Source organism: Gasterosteus aculeatus, chromosome X (genome assembly GCF_964276395.1).
Source record: "Gasterosteus aculeatus chromosome X, fGasAcu3.hap1.1, whole genome shotgun sequence".
NCBI lineage: Eukaryota > Metazoa > Chordata > Actinopteri > Perciformes > Gasterosteidae > Gasterosteus > Gasterosteus aculeatus.
In genome coordinates this window covers 14,742,162-14,759,168 of record NC_135698.1, presented here as the reverse complement: position 1 = coordinate 14,759,168, position 17,007 = coordinate 14,742,162, and the positions used below count along the sequence as shown (strand labels likewise).

At 47.7% G+C, this 17,007-nt stretch overlaps 1 protein-coding gene across 1 annotated transcript; it reads left to right on the top strand.

Moving 5' to 3' along the window:
- Window positions 1–93: 93 nt before the first annotated feature.
- borcs5 (BLOC-1 related complex subunit 5) lies at window positions 94–3,838 on the top strand. The gene is made up of 4 exons (XM_040163271.2): window positions 94–619; window positions 838–981; window positions 1,459–1,616; window positions 1,946–3,838. Exons 1-4 carry the CDS (start codon window positions 562–564, stop codon window positions 2,177–2,179), a joined length of 594 nt encoding a protein of 197 aa, XP_040019205.1. The 5' UTR covers window positions 94–561; the 3' UTR covers window positions 2,180–3,838.
- Window positions 3,839–17,007: the final 13,169 nt, after the last annotated feature.

Below are 17,007 nucleotides of genomic sequence, written 5' to 3'. Positions count from 1 at the left end.
ACACATGAATAAAACCCAGTTTGAGAATCATTTATCAGAGTTATCGATTAAGTATTTAGTATAGAGTAATTTCCCCAGCAGAATGTCCTGTTTATTTTAGGCCTCAGCAGCAGGGGGCGGTAATGTTGTATTGAAACTTGCGAGAGGAAGACCACGTGACCAATATTGACGGAAGTGTCCCCTCGTTACCTTCATTTCTGTCTTATCGTGTCACGTAAACATTGGTCATTTTATAATTCAAAATCTATCGGTGACACTCCGACGTAGCAGGCTGCTTAGCTCTCACTTTGTAAGCTTCAAAGAAAACTAAGCTAACTTGTTAGCTGGCACACGCTAGCAACAACAGCTGACGTTAGATTGCTAGCTTGAAACTTCAGAGCCAACCACATCGCTGCCTTTTGGGTGGTCTTGTGAGTAACAAGGCCACGGGAAGTATTTAAGGTTACATACACGGTTAATACTCGTTACCGCGCTTTTGAATTAAAGAACCCCGCGGCCGTCTCTGGAGACGTTGACGAAAGCTAACCGCTAACGTTAGCTTGCTAGCCGAACGCCAGCACCATGGGAGCCGAGCAGAGCGGAGACGCGGAGCACAAACACTCCGATTACAGCTCATCGGGTAAGATAACCCCGAACACTGAAGAGAAGATATGAATAGTTTTTTTATAGACGTTAACTTAGTGTATACGTAATATAATTAGTGCCAATAAATTCTCTGAAGTAACCTTTACCCAAACCTTGGGTACCATTGGCTACCATTTACTGATAATACTTATCCTACGAGGTGAAGTGAAATAACTGCTGCATGTCAGTATCAACAGCACTATGTCGTTGCAGTCGTACCCTCTCCGGCAAAGCAGAAAGCAAAGATGGATGATATTGTGGTCGTGGCTCAGGGGACCCAATCAATGCGAAATATCCACAACGACCCAGATGTCATCAAGCTTCAGGAGATCCCCACCTTCCAGCCGCTTTTAAAAGGTAACTTGCGGACAAGAATCATAGTGTCACCTTTCAGACCGATAGTTATAGTTGGAAAGATGTCTGATAATCTGACATTCTATGGCTTCTAGAAACTTTAGTATAAATACATATTTAAAAGGAATACAACTTGTCTGTTGCATGGGACAAAGTGAGTAATGCTAAATGAACTTACGTTAAACACTAAATGTCATCATTCACCCAATCATACACTGATAGCAGGGGCAACCTGCCCATCGGGACTAACTAACCCATTAATGCAACAATCCCACACCATAGGCACAGTTTGCCTCACACCTCTGCCATTTGATGGTTTACTGCAGCCCCACAGCGCTGTGTTCGAAGGTGTAATCAGCCTGTGTGGCTAAATTCTGTCAGATCCTTTTTCTTTACACCTAAATAACTTCACGCATACTTCACGTTGCTAATTGTTAAAACATGTGGGTGAAAGTCCTTTTTGATTTTTGCTCTCCACAGGAGTGCTGAGTGGCCAGACGTCACCCAGCAGTGTGTGCCTGGAAAGGCTGGATGCTGCTCAGGTCCTGCAGCTCTGCATCCGCTACCAAGATCACCTGCATCAGTGTGCCGAGGCCGTGGCCTTCGACCAGAATGCCCTGGTCAAAAGGATCAAAGAGGTACGGCTGCACAAGTACAGCACGAGATGTTTACCATGTAACTTGATTATCAAAAATGTTGTGCAATCAATGAAACTGTCTGCAAATGTGAAATATCTCTCGCATTCTTAAGTTACAGGGACTTACAATTTATTACATGTTCAAATATATTTTTTAAACTGTACATTCATTTAGACTATTGATATTGTCAGGATTTCACCTCTTTTTCCATGATTTCAAGATGTTAATTGCCCTACAGAGAGGTGCAGGCGCAGTGTGCCGTTGGATTGCATTAACCGTATGTAGTAGTAGTATCTGAAAAGTCTTGTCTCCCGACTGTTTGCTCTCAGATGGACTTGTCGGTGGAAACCTTGTTCAGCATAATGCAGGAGCGCCAGAAACGCTACGCCAAGTACGCCGAGCAAATCCAGAAGGTCAACGAGATGTCCATGATCCTAAGACGCATCCAGATGGGCATCGACCAGACGGTGCCGCTAATGGAGCGCCTCAACAACATGCTCCCCGAGAGCGAGCGCCTGGAGCCCTTCAGCATGAGGCCTGATGGGGATTCTGCCGCCAAGTAGCCGCTGTGAACACGACCCGGAGGAGGTGCAGGCCTGTCCGACTGAAGGGGTCTTTTATCATCATTATTTATTTATTTTTGCATAGTAGAGGTACAACTACGGTGTAACTGGGAGGCCTCTCTAGACAATTTTCCAAGTCATTTTCTTTTGGCTTGGTTTTTGCTGACCACACATGTTCTTTATCAGCAACATCATGCTTACTATAGCGTCTTTGCTCAGCGCGCACACACACACACACACACACGCACACACAACCCTCTGCTTCTTGCCACAGAGCAGCTCCACTGGAGCAATTGGCAACTTCTGAAGTGCTGCAATGAAATAGGCCCCCACTGTAGAGTGCTCTGCGATCCTGCAGACGCGCTGCCGGTTTCTGAGACTCAAAGGTACAGCACGTTTTGGAGACACTTTTTGGAACATCGGAGCCACTCTCCTCTGTTTAGCGTAGTGGAACCATTTAGGATCTTCACTTAGGAGCTTCACTTTGAAAATTTTTGTCTCTTGTGGTCCTGAGACTCTTTTGGCCGTGTGTCTCGCTCGGTCCAAACAGGGCATCTCTTCCATGCCAACAGGCAGATTGATTTTCTTTTTCTTAACAATATCGTTGCATCATATTTGGAATATATCATTATTCTATTGACCAAGACGGGGAGAACCACGGCGGATTATTCCCATGTGATCACACAAGGAGTACGGATGTACCGTACAACGGAAATCAAATGGCTTTCAATGTTCTTATGAACTTTGTGATGAGAGAACTTCACTCCTCGGATTTATTTGCATACTTTGGCTATTTGCATGCGAGACGGTGACGAACGTGAACTGAAGCAGGACAAAAAGGCTTCAGATCAACCAAATGTATGTAAAAAAAAAAAAAAAAAAAAGCACTCAAGAAATCTGTTTGTTGAATTTTGGTTTTATTTGTCCGGGTTTTGTGATCGTGACTAAAATCTTACTACACGAAAATAAACACATTGAAGAAGATCAACAAACAAATCAAAACTTCAAAACGTTGATGTGTGAAATAATTAAACAATTCTAAAAGATCATCTTTGTCCTTTAAGAACTAAAGAAATTGTTTTGTGACCAGAAAGCTTTAGAAGGAACTTAAACTTCTGCAGCCCTTAACATTTTTACCTCCTATGTTTTCTATGGTAGAAGAAGAACATTATTTCTGAAAGACACAAACCAAATTGGATTCCGTTTTGTCTTATTTGGTGGCAGCAGAATAAATGTGTTGTTTTGTTCTCACTAACTTGGGTGAAAAAACACTTAAATGAACTAATCGCTGGTCATATGATAAAAGAGGGGATTTGATTGCAGCAGTGTTTTGAGGCCGTGTGTAAAACCACCAGAGGGGGTCAGAGAGAACTCGATACACATTTCTACATCTGCCGCCCTGGACCACTAAAGACGATGATGGATCACCGTGGTTACCGAGCTTCATCGTATACTGTTGGATCTGGGCGGTTATGTTTATTCTTTCAGCCTATGCGGTTTGATGAAGTCAAATCTTCAGAGCTGCTACAAATTGTTGATCAATTAATGGGAAAAGAAATGATATCATCTATTTTAAATGCAGAAATGCTACATTTGTCCAGTTCTAACTTAACATTTTTGGAGGATTTGTCAATTAATAAAATGTTTTGTATGGTCAAACAAGCGTTGTGCTGATTTCACTTTGTAGTTTGGGAAGTTATACTTTATACTTTTTTGTTTTCTTACATTTCTTCAAAATAATTCACTGTTACATTAGCCATTACTGCTGCTGTGCGTCTAAAAAAATGAACAATCAAGAATTGGGAAACGTATCCAATGACGACCTGTGAGCGCCCATGTGGGACAAAGGCACGTTTCAGATATTCATCACTTACTATGATGTTTAAAAAAAAAGAATGCAGTTAATCCTCATTTTCCCTAATATTTGTTATCATTATTGTCTTTTACTCTCATACTGCCGCCCGTTCGCCCAGTCCACACAGCACCCTTGGGATCCATGCACCCATGGGAATGACTGCCTTTTTTCTTTTTGTCGGTCTCTTCAGTTGTGTTTTCCGACCAGCGATGTCACAGAAGCCTTTGAGCCGCGTGCACGCGTCCTCCGGGGATTACAGCATGTGTGTATTTGTGTTTCAAACACCAAATCCCAATCAGGCCTTACATGATTTATTTTGCCCCAACAGCTCAGCTCCTCTCTGGAGTCATTGTCATGGTATTTTCCCCTGATTAGAATTGTTGTGAACGTTGTAGAAGTTTTCATCGGCGTAACGAGCTGAACTCACTTACCCCCCCCCCCCGGCTGGCTCGCTCCGAGGGGCCGAACCGGCCCCGGCGGTTAAAGCAGAAACAAGTTCTCTTCTGAATTGGAAGCAGAACTCCTTTGATATGTTATCGTCTTTCATGTGTGAATTAAAACGGGTGAAGAAAAAAACGAGTCCTAAATGCCCTCCGGGGTATTGTTTGAACATTGGAAATGTAAATGATGGTTGCATTCTGTGTGCCGACGAGGTGTAAAAAGTTCCGCCGAGTCTTTGTGATGAAGAAACGCTCCTGGCGCTCAGAGCGCGATATTAACGCCACGAGATGATACAACGCGATCCGCCAACAGGAAATTCGTTCTCTGAAATGAAAGAGGAATCCAATTTCCCCCTGTATACTTCTCATTTGAATATAAATCAAAAGCTGCATTGCTTTATTTTTTTTCTTCCCTTCCTGTTTCGACACCCCCCCCCCCCCCCTGAAATATAATAAATAATCTTTTGGGTAAAACTCCAACCTGCTCTGTATATAAAAGTCACATTTATTTATTTATGTTCTGTGTTTCCAGACAACACTTTGCTGAGATGTCCCGAACAGTGGATGTATTTCCTTTTCAGGCCCTTGGCTCAAGGTTTTAAATTGTACTTTTCGCCGGTCTGAAGTCATCTAAATCTAAAGCTTCTCTAACAATCGATTTATCAATTATTTACGTTGTGTTCAATAGCCGTAGAATTTGTTTATGGAGAGCGGCGAGGCTCGCTCGCGTTTAAGGCTCTTAATTAATAGCAGATTGTTCTGCCACAGCAGTGGTCAAAAGGTCCATGTGAGAGATCGCTACTTCTCTCCATATCTTGAGACGCGTGATGACGTCCCTCCGATGATCGGCTGTATTCAGTCTCATCTTGTAAATTTACCCATCGCTGCTTTTTAGTTGACACCCAGTTACCTCCAGTGATGGAAACAACACCATTCAGTACATAAGTAATGTCATAAGTAAAATAAGTCCATACTGTACAGTACCCCTCTGTATTCTGACCTCCGACCCCTGATCCAGACGTCCCATCTCAACAAATTGTCGTCCTTTTGCCCCGCGAAGAAGGTTCGCCGCTTCTCTGACACAAAAAGCTGCACTTGAGATGAAAATATACTCGCTGGATATAAACAATGATTGAGGCTTGTCTATAAATAAAGAGCTTAGCTGTATAGAAGCCGTCAGAACAAGCTTGTTTGCTGCTATTATTACTGGTTGCCACCTGAAACGCGGGTCATCCAGCAGCTGATTGAGCCTGTTCAGCACTCAGTAAACTGTACCACTCCAGGCGGTCTAATGGAGTGTCAAATATGTGCCCTTGAGCGGAGCTTTGCCCCCGACGACCCGGCCTGGCTGCCAGCGGCACGTAATCATTGCAGATGCAGCTATTGCAATATTAATGACGCGTAACGCTTCCTCCCACACACTTAACCTTCCAAGCCCTTTGTGTAAATATGAATATGTTCGAATGGATAAAGCTTTACCAGCAGTAAAAAGTACAAATAAAAAAAAGAATAAATAAAGCGGTGTTTTGGACGAGCGGAACGGGGATCGGTGATCCGGTGTCTCGAGCTCCAGGTGACAGCAGCTGATCACGGCATCGGTTTGTAGCAGATGAGAGATGACATTGGCTCGTAATGTGTGTGAGGTGGGAGGGGAGTGATCAGGGGGCCTGCTGCTGAAGCCATGAACTGTTTAATGCTTCTCTACGTCTCAGTGGTCGCATAGTCGACCCAAAATGTACTTGAACTCTGGATGCTCTCGCCTCTTGAGTACTGGGTGAAGTAGTCCCGGCCCACTTCATCCGGAGCCGGTTTCCATGGAGACGACTTGGTGGACCCTCGAGCTCTCCGCAGCACTTCAGGGGAATCCTTGAGGGGGCCACTTGTAGATTGTAATCGTGGAAACAATTTCCGACCTCGCACACGGTCCGAGTCGTCTTTATTTATCGGTATATAGACACAAACACAGGTGAAACATCTCAGCACATAATTAATAATAAATCCTTAACGACTCAGAATAGTCCCTGATACAAAAGATCGATCTTTAAAATGCTTCTTCTCTCTAAGAATAGGCTCGGGTGTGTTACTCTGTTCCTCACTGAAATGGATCTGATATTCATATCTAACCTGGAACATCAATATTTTAGGATTCTGTAAAACCTGTTATTCAATTGAGTTTTTTTCCGCCGCCAATGGAACCATTTTAATAAACATGATCTCTCTTCAACATCTATGCATTGGCAACTATATTGTGATTAATGTTAGGGAATCACCGTGGTAACAGAAGTTAAGTTGATTTGGCTCTGGTTAGTCAAATCCTATCACATCATATAATATCAAACAAGAGTCAGTTCATTGTGTTGCAATCGGACGTGGACTCAAAAGTAACGGAACGAGACCTTTAAACCCAGACGTTACGGCTGATTAATTGCATTTCAAATCGAAGGTGGGCTTCCTGTAGGCTCCTGGTGTTGCATTCCGGGACTGTTACGATGGAATGATGGGAAACCAGGAGCGAGATGCGGTAAAGAGTCTTTTAATGGTCAAAAGGAAAAACAGTCCTCAATAATGAATAAACTCAAAGTCCTCTGGCGTTGGCCGGAAACATAACAAAAGCAGACAGGGGAAATCAGGAACTTAGGGGCATAAGGTTTACTCCCGTGAGGACAGCGTTCGGGGATCCCGGGGTGCTCCCTACCAGCCGGATCCAGCAGAGAGGTGAAAGCAGATGAGCTGCCGGGGGAGCGCGCCGGTCGGGCACTCTGGAAAGGCACAGTCACAAATACGCGGACGGTGAAGGTGCAGGGCAAGACAGGACGAGACGAGTGCTGACGCGTGTGCCTACATTCATGGAATAATCCGACAACAAGACAAGGCTAGAGGGAGGGAATAAGAAGCAGGCAAAATCAGGTGGAAGAGGTTTCAGGTGAGACAATGATGAGGACGAGGGGAATCAGCTGTGAGGGATAAAGAGGGGAGAGAGAGAGCAAGGGCAGGGGGTGTTTGCCTGAGAGTACCACAAGAGGGAGACAGGGGACAAGGAGGGAAGAGGAAGCCAGGGTCATGACAGTACCCCCCCTCTCAATGAGCGCCCCCAGGCGCTCCCTGGGATAGTCGGCGGGTCCGGCGGAAGTCATCGATCAGTGCGGGATGGATGTCCCGGGAGGGGGTCCAACTTCTCTCCTCTGGGCCGTACCCCTCCCAGTCGATGAGATATTGATGACCGCGACCCCGGCGGCGCACATCGAGAATACGGCGAACCCTGTAGGCAGGAGCGTCTTCGACAAGACTAGGCGATCGAACAGGACGAGGGGGGGGGCGAATGGCGGGTTTGATACAGGAGACATGAAACACAGGGTGGACACGGCGAAACTTAGGCGGGAGACGGAGCTTCACTGCGACTGGGTTAATGATCTTAGTGATACGGAAAGGTCCTATGAAACGGTTCGATAATTTCCGTGACTCTGACCGGAGAGGTAAGTTAGAGGTGGATAACCAAACCCTCTGACCACAAGTGTAACGCGGACTCTTGATTCTGCGTCTGTTGGCCGCGACTGACATGCGTCTACCTGCTCGACAAAGGGCCGATCGCACTCTCCTCCAGGTGCGTTTGCAACGGCTGATAAAGGACTGTGCGGACGGGACGTTGGAATCCGAGTCTTGGGACGTAAACAGCGGAGGTTGGTAGCCAAAACAGCAGTGGAAGGGCGAGAGACCGGTACTCGCGGTGGGAAGGGAATTGTGGGCGTATTCGGCCCAGGAAAGTTGTTGCGACCATGACGAGGGGTTCTGATGGGTGAGGCTGCGAAGGATGCGGGCGACGATCTGATTGGTTCGCTCAGCCTGGCCGTTAGTTTGGGGGTGGAACCCGGACGACAGACTAGCGGATGCCCCAATAAGGCGGCAGAACTCCTTCCAGAATTGGGAAGAGAACTGGGGGCCCCTATCCGAAACGATATCCGTCGGCAGACCGTGTAACCTAAAAACATTATCAACCATGATCTGGGCGGTCTCCTTGGCGGAGGGGAGTTTAGCGAGCGGAACGAAATGGGCTGACTTAGAGAAGCGATCGACCACAGTTAGAATTACGGTGTAGCCCGCCGAGGGTGGAAGCCCGGTGATGAAGTCGAGAGCTAAATGTGACCAAGGGCGGGTGGGGATGGGTAACGGACGGAGCAGGCCGGCTGGGGGGGAATTGCCGGCCTTGGTCTGCGCGCACGTGACACAGGAGGTAATAAACCGACGTGTGTCTTGTTCCACGGAGGGCCACCAGAAGCGCTGACGAATTACCGCGAGGGTGCCCCGAACGCCGGGGTGGGCAGCAAATTTAGAGGAGTGACCCCACAGTAGGACCGCCCGGCGCGTTGACGCGGGGACAAACAGGAGTCCCTTAGGGCAGTTCCGAGGGGTTACGGCTCGCGCAAGAGAACGCTTAACCAGCTTCTCAATCCCCCAGACGACCATGCCGACCACACGACCCGGGGGAACAATCTCCTCCGGGGTATTCGGGGGAGAGGAGTCAAAGAGACAGGATAGCGCGTCCGGCTTGATGTTCTTAGACCCCGGGCGGTACGAGATGGTGAAGTTAAAACGAGTGAAGAATAGAGCCCAGCGGGCTTGGCGAGCGTTGAGTCTCTTGGCCTCCCGGATGTACTCCAAGTTTCGGTGGTCCGTCCATACAATAAACGGTACGTGGGCTCCCTCCAGCCATTGTCGCCATTCGCCTAAAGCCAGGCGAATGGCTAGTAGTTCGCGGTTTCCGACATCGTAATTGCGCTCAGCGGGGGATAGGCGGTGGGAAAAAAACGCGCAGGGGTGTATCTGACCATCAGTAACGGAGCGCTGGGAGAGTATAGCCCCGACACCAACCTCGGATGCGTCGACCTCAACTATAAATTGTTTAGTGCAGTCAGGAGTGAGGAGGATGGGCGCGGTAGTAAAGAGGCCCCTAAGGACATCAAACGCCCTCTGCGCGGACTCTAAACCCCTTAAACGGGACTTGACTGAGGTTAGCGCGGTAAGGGGGGCGGCGACTTGGCTGAAACCTCTTATAAAGCGACGGTAAAAGTTCGCAAACCCGAGAAAACGTTGTAGCGCGACACGGGAGTCTGGTACGGGCCAGTCAGTGACCGCCTGAACCTTGGCCGGGTCCATACTAATCCCCTCGGCAGAGATGACAGAACCCAGAAATGTGACGGAGGAGGCGTGGAAAGAACATTTCTCGGCTTTAACATAGAGTTTGTTCTCTAGAAGGCGCTGGAGGACACGACGAACCTGTTGGACGTGCACCTGGAGCGATGGTGAAAAGATCAAAATATCGTCGAGGTAGACGAAGACGAAGATGTTAAGCATATCCCGTAGGACGTCATTGATTAAGGCTTGAAAAACCGCGGGAGCGTTTACTAAGCCGAACGGGAGAACCCGGTATTCGAAATGTCCGAGGGGAGTGTTAAACGCAGTCTTCCACTCGTCCCCCTCCCTTATACGCACAAGGTGGTAGGCGTTGCGTAAATCAAGCTTGGTGAAAAATCTAGCTCCCTGCAACACCTCGAAAGCTGATGACATCAGTGGTAAGGGGTAACGGTTCTTGACCGTGATGTCATTTAAGCCCCGATAGTCTATGCAAGGACGCAACGAACCGTCTTTCTTCCTAACGAAGAAGAAACCGGCCCCTGCGGGGGACGCGGAGGGAGCGATGGTGCCGGCGTTGAGTGAGTCGGACAGGTACCTCTCGAGCGCCTCGCGTTCGGGAGCGGATAAGGAGTATAGTCTACCCCGCGGGGGCGTTGTGCCCGGGAGAAGGTCTATACTGCAGTCATACCGGCGGTGAGGGGGGAGAGAAGTGGCCCGGGAACGACTGAACACCTCCCGCAAATCATGATACTCCTCCGGTACTCCTGACAAATCACCTGGCTCCTCCTGAAAAACAGCAGCAGAAGAGACAGGGGGCACGGCAGAGGACAGACAATCAACATGACACGACAGTTTCCACGAGATAACAGAGCCGTTAGCCCAGTTAATCTGGGGGTTATGAAGGACTAGCCATGGGTGGCCTAAAACCACCGGAGTATAGGGGGAACGGAAAATCAGGAAGTCTATAGTCTCTCTATGATTTCCTGAAACAGTGAGAGTGAGTGGTAGGGTCTTTCTCTGCACCATGGGAAGGGAGCTACCATCAAGAGCGAACAGGGGGGTGGGGTCATGCAGGTCTGCGAGGGGAATACCCTGTTCTAGAGCCCAAGTCTCGTCAATGAAGTTCCCCTCTGCTCCTGAGTCAACCAATGCGGCGCAGGAGGCAGATGATCCCAGCCACTGGAGATGTACTGGAAGAGAGGTGCAGGACTTAGAAGGAGAGGACCCGGATGAAGCGCTCGTCAGCAACCCTCCGCCTACTGACGAGCGGTGGCTTTTACTGGGCACTTTGAGGCAAAATGGCCAGCCGCAGCACAGTACATGCACAGGCGGTTCATAATCCTGCGCTGTCGTTCTTGTGGAGATATACGGAGCCCCCCCAGCTGCATTGGCTCAGGATCAGCAGGAGATGGTTGCGGAGGGGGTGCTGCTGCAGAGGCCGGAAATGGCGGAAGGTCCATCCTGCGGGTCCTCCGTCGTGTCTCGAAACGCCTCTCTATGCGGAGAGCCAAATCGACGAGGGCATCGAGGGCATCGGGGACCTCACGGGCAAGGATCTCATCCTTGAGCTCAGGGTTAAGGCCCTCGAGGAAACGGGCGACGAGGGCCGTCTCGTTCCAACCACTAGTGGTGGCCAGGGTGCGGAATTCAATAGAGAAGTCCGTAACAGATCTTCCTCCTTGGCGCAGCGTCGATAGGAGGCGGGATGCTTCATCTCCGTGTGCAGACCGGTCGAAAACTCTGATCATCTCTCCCTTGAAGAGGGAAAACTCAGACATGCAGTCTGCCTCTACCTCCCAGTTGGCCACCGCCCACTCTCTTGCGCGCCCGTCGAGAAGGGAAATAACGTAGGCCACTCTGGACCTCTCCCTGGCATAAGTGGACGGCTGGAGAGAAAAAACAACCTCGCATTGGGTGAGGAAAGCTCGACACTGTTTTGGCTCACCCGAGTAGCAAGGCGGGTTGTTAATTCGCGGCTCAGATGAGGTGCGCGCCCCGGTCGACCCAGTAGCCTCGAGGCGATGGAGGTGGAACTGCTGGGTGAGGTCCAAGATCTGGGCGGTCAGGGAGTCAATGGTCCGTCTTGCGGAAGATAGGTCCTCTTCGTGTTTGCCCAAGAGGGCTCCCTGAAGTTCGACGGCCTGGTGGAGATGATTGCCACTCGCCTGGTCCATCTTCTGGTCGGATTATTCTGTTACGATGGAATGATGGGAAACCAGGAGCGAGATGCGGTAAAGAGTCTTTTAATGGTCAAAAGGAAAAACAGTCCTCAATAATGAATAAACTCAAAGTCCTCTGGCGTTGGCCGGAAACATAACAAAAGCAGACAGGGGAAATCAGGAACTTAGGGGCATAAGGTTTACTCCCGTGAGGACAGCGTTCGGGGATCCCGGGGTGCTCCCTACCAGCCGGATCCAGCAGAGAGGTGAAAGCAGATGAGCTGCCGGGGGAGCGCGCCGGTCGGGCACTCTGGAAAGGCACAGTCACAAATACGCGGACGGTGAAGGTGCAGGGCAAGACAGGACGAGACGAGTGCTGACGCGTGTGCCTACATTCATGGAATAATCCGACAACAAGACAAGGCTAGAGGGAGGGAATAAGAAGCAGGCAAAATCAGGTGGAAGAGGTTTCAGGTGAGACAATGATGAGGACGAGGGGAATCAGCTGTGAGGGATAAAGAGGGGAGAGAGAGAGCAAGGGCAGGGGGTGTTTGCCTGAGAGTACCACAAGAGGGAGACAGGGGACAAGGAGGGAAGAGGAAGCCAGGGTCATGACAGGGACGCCTGTGCAAAGGGGAGCTGTAGTTCAGCTTCTTGCAGGACGCCTTCCGGCTTTTTGCCTTTCAGGCGTACGACTGTTGCTTGTAGCTTTTTGTCAACGGCATCTTGTTGTTATTGCATCAGCGCGTTTGGCAAGTAGAAAAATAATATATGTGAATAAATGTCAATAGTGTCACTTAAGTTGAATGAAATGCTTTGTTTCAGAAAATATGAATACAGTACAATAGATATTTCGCAAAGGATTTGCTTACATAAACAGCTCCTTGATGTAGCACGAACACCAACAATAGGCAGAGAGCGCCGCTTGTCATGGCGAGGGAACATGTGTACCGCTTCACTTCAGACAATAACAAGTGGGAGGAATTCATCATCACCGCTTTATTCATATGCAAATTCCTCCTCATCCTGGACAGGAACTCACTCCTCTTCGGTCTCCACTTCAGCAGCGTGCTCCAGCTTCGGTAGGAGAAAAGAAAAACCCAATCATCATCACGTCCTGTACGGATCAACGTGGGTCAGACAGAGATTTAGGCCTCATGGGAGCGTTTGTCCACTATAGCCGTGGGACGCTTTGTTGTGACTATCCACATAAAATACTTTAATCACTTTTTAATAAAGAACTTCAAACATCATTCATGAGGCCCCTCCTCTGCATGAATAACAATAACATTGTGATATGATACGTTGATGATTGATGACAGGTGTGTGATCAGCAGCTTTTTTTTTCCATTTGTCACTTACTGGAAATATTATTTGTGTCGTCAAGATTTGTGGAAAGAAAAAAGAAAAGAAATCTAAATGCAAATCTCTGGAACAAATCAAAATCTTTCTTTTCGGGGAGCCATTTCCAAATGATGTGAAAAGGGTTGTCATGACGACACCATTAACACATTGGCAGGGTGTGGTGCTGTAATGAAGGTGGCAGTCTTGAATAATTAAAAAAAATAGAAATTCACAGAGATGGCTGCCGGGGGGAAAAAAAAGATATGTGTTGAAAAATGTATAAAACACGACATCAAATAAAAAAATGTCCACTTACTCGTGATGTTGTTTAGCTTTAACCCCCCCCCCCGTTAGTTTACCATTTAAAACTCGAGAATCACCTTACCGCCAGACCTAATGCCCCCCCCCCCCATCATGCCTCCCTCGTGTGTAATTATCGTGCAGGCAGTGTATGGTGGGGGGAGGGGGGGGTGTTATTACAGGTATAGTACCGGTATATAGAAAGTACCACAGACTCTGCAGGATCCTCAGATTATACATCTGAGAGTGAAAAATGAGTCCTCTTTCTCTTCCTTTTTTTCGTGAGTGTGTTTTTTCCCTTTGAGGACTGCACTGAATTCCTTTTAATTTCCTTAAAGAACCTCCACAAGTTGTTTTGTTTGTGGAGCAATGAGAAAATAATTCAATTAAGAATAATTTAACACCTCACTTAATCACAGATGTAAATGTGCCCCCCCCCCCGGGCTTCTCCAGACCCATCTGTGTATCCGTTGTTTCGGGTCGACTCGTTCACACCTTTGTCTGAATTCTAAAATGAGAAAATCAAACCCAACGTGAAAGCGCAGCAATAAATAATGGAGACGGCTGAATAACAACGTCTGACTTATTCGGAGGGAATCGATTCCAATAGAAAGTTTGTGACAGGCTGATGGATCGGAGCTCGGGTTGGGCCGTCCCAGTTGATGTAAAGTGCCCCCGCCCCGGAGACGGAGGTCTCAACTGCTGCCCCAATCCAGCGCGTCCCCTCTGTGGTGGTGTGGAGGAGATGAGGGAAAGTATTGACTTCTTAACGTTGCACAATCACCGGTCTCACTGCGCACCTCAAAGCCTATTAATCTTTCATGGCCTCACAAGTGAAATCTTTTACTTAGTGAAGAGAAGCTAGTGACTGATTTATACTTTAGATCACATTAGTAGATTGTTACTGATGCAACGATGTGAAAGCCAGACATTTAGCTGTAGGTCAACTGTTGAGTTTCCACCATTTTAGAATGAAGGTGCTGGTTCTCAACCTAAGGGTCGGGGCCCGCATCCAAAGACATTGCATTTTTAACCCATGGCTTTTTACATTTTTGCCCGGGGAGCAATCAGGGGTTAGGTGTCTTGCTAAAGGACACTTCGACATGGGACATTGCGGTTCCCGGCGCACCATCTCTACCCTTAATAAAAGATCGTCTGAGGCATCTAGATGAGAAATATCTCCTTCCATCCAACTTTCTTTAATCTTCAGCAATGTATCAAAGTAACAAGTATAAAGTACTATGAAGAATACTTCAATAACTAGTTGAGTAAATGCTCTCTCTGTTATCTTCCATCACCGGCATTGTGAAATAAGTGTTTTTAGGCAGAAATGAGGTTTTAAAAACCCGAAACCACTTGGAGATCACATGAATCAGACCAAAGATCTCAGATGATTTGTAATTTATGGTTATGGTCACATAGATACCCTTCATCACCTCCTCCTCCTCCTCCGTCTCATCCGTGTCATCCGTCGACCTCAGATCGCTGTCGGAGCAACTTGAACTTTTTAAAAGAGTTAATTAAGACTCCTTCTGACACATCCGGCGCATCTCTTTGGGCAGGAAATCCATATTCATATCTGAGAGAAGGTCACGCGGCACCCTGGCGAGAGACCAGTCACCCGCGGATGTCTTTGAGTGCGACTTCACGTCGCCTCATCAATTTTTAAATTGATTTATTCATCTATTCATGAATTAGCTCAGCTTGTTTCCAGAGCACACGTGAAGATCTAAAGTACCCCCCCCCCCTCTCACAAACGTATTATTGTGTTCCCTCAGGCGACTGTCACTCTTCATCACGCTGGCCGAAGGTTCGGCGCGGAGACTTCGAGGCGGAGGAGCTGAACTTTGGCCCCAAGCGACAGTTGTGGGAATTGGAATCAACAGCTCGAGAATCCAAGTAAATTTAGTTTTTAATCAGGTGTGCGTGGGGGAAGAGGGGGGGGGGGGGCGCCTTTCTATTCGACTGGTCTTAACGTTCCACAGTTGCAGTGCACAAACTTATCCAGCGATCGCGTCACCAATGACAGGTTGACTAAAACTGATCAAAATTTTGATCACAAGCGTCAAAAGGAATTCATTTAGGACCCTTTTTTATTTGGTGGTTCTAATTTGATAATTTGTAAAAAAAAATATAATTGGCAATAAAGTACCAGTAATCACCCCCGTACTCACCCATAGCGGACCGCCTGGTGGCATCGGAGGAATTGGCGGAATATAACAATGAAAACATATATGTTCTATGCATTCGGAGTGCGAATAATGGCACTTTGTAAAAGTGTAACAACGGAAACGAGGGCTAAGGCTTGTGTGACATCCAACTTTGACAACAAATGTAATGAGCACCAAAACATAACGGAATCGCTCGAGCGGCGTCAGGAAGTCTACAGCTGGTATCAGATCCCAGTTTATTAACGTTTCAGGGCCATGAAGTGGTTTAGCACATTGATCGCATTCATGCTACATCACTGCTGGCATCTTTCCACAACAAACCTTTGCCTATTGATTTTCTTTACTGCTGCCATGTTGCAGATCAACCCGCAGTGACCTCAATGTGCTTTAAATACATAATCTATCCCATTGTGTCAGCTTGGTTCTTCCTGATATTAGAGTTGATACTTTGATGTGCTCAATGTCCAAATTCACTCTGTGACCAGCGTCTACAATTTCTAAAATAAATCTTTACGGTTTGATTAGGTAACACTACGGCCCATGAATGCACTCCGGTGTTCGCTGGCAGCGTGTCCTTGAATGCATCACTAAGGACAGTTCATCTAAAAGAAACTATGAAGAACCGCAAATAAAAACCAGAAGTGGCTGCTGAGTCGGAGGGAAGTAAGTCCAACAGAAGGGTATTCTAATAATAATGATAAAATAATGGTTTTGTAACAACATCTACAAAGGCCCCGCCTCCTCTTAGCCCGGGAGGCTTTGTTCGATATCTGATAACGTTTCCTCCACTGCTTAATTGCATCTCATGACTAAAATAAAAGGAAGATAAGGTATTGCCACGACATCCAAAACCCAACCTTGGATCTCCTCGAGGGAAATCTGTGCACCGAACCTCGACCCGGTTTAATCGTGTTTTCTCGAGGCTGACAAACAGACGCATGAACCCCACAAATAAAAGCTAACAAGATGGAGTCAAGCGGCTCCTGATTACCACACTGCGGCTCCCGGGGAGAGCGGGACAGATGTTCCAGCGGTTCCCCTTTGATTTCCTGTTCGCGGCGCTTGAATTAAGCTGATGCTCGCGGGGGGGCCTGCTAGCAGCGGGGACTCCGTGTCACGCCGTGGGATCTGAATGATTCAGGGCCACTTACGTTTTAGAAACAGCTGCAGCACATTTTCAAAAACACAACAACAGCAAGGAGCGCTCCGTCTCTGCTTTTCACGCCGAATTAGAACAAACACAGCGGCATGGATGATATGTGTAATCTACATTTTAAGGGGCTTGGAGGCTAATTATAATTGCAAATTGGCAGCTTGACTCCTGGCCCTCCTCGGGCGCGGTGCCAGTCCGAACTGATCGTTAAAGGCCACTTCCTCTCAGGGAAGGAAGTTCACTGCTCGACTTTTTCATTTTGACAGCGCAGTACAA

Bases quoted from the DNA above. Each gene is read 5' to 3' on its own strand.
- borcs5 (XM_040163271.2), top strand. From the start codon at position 562: ATGGGAGCCGAGCAGAGCGGAGACGCGGAGCACAAACACTCCGATTAC. The intron at 982-1,458 runs GTAACTTGCGGA...TGCTCTCCACAG, and splicing joins CTTCCAGCCGCTTTTAAAAG to GAGTGCTGAGTGGCCAGACG. The intron at 1,617-1,945 runs GTACGGCTGCAC...GTTTGCTCTCAG, and splicing joins TGGTCAAAAGGATCAAAGAG to ATGGACTTGTCGGTGGAAAC.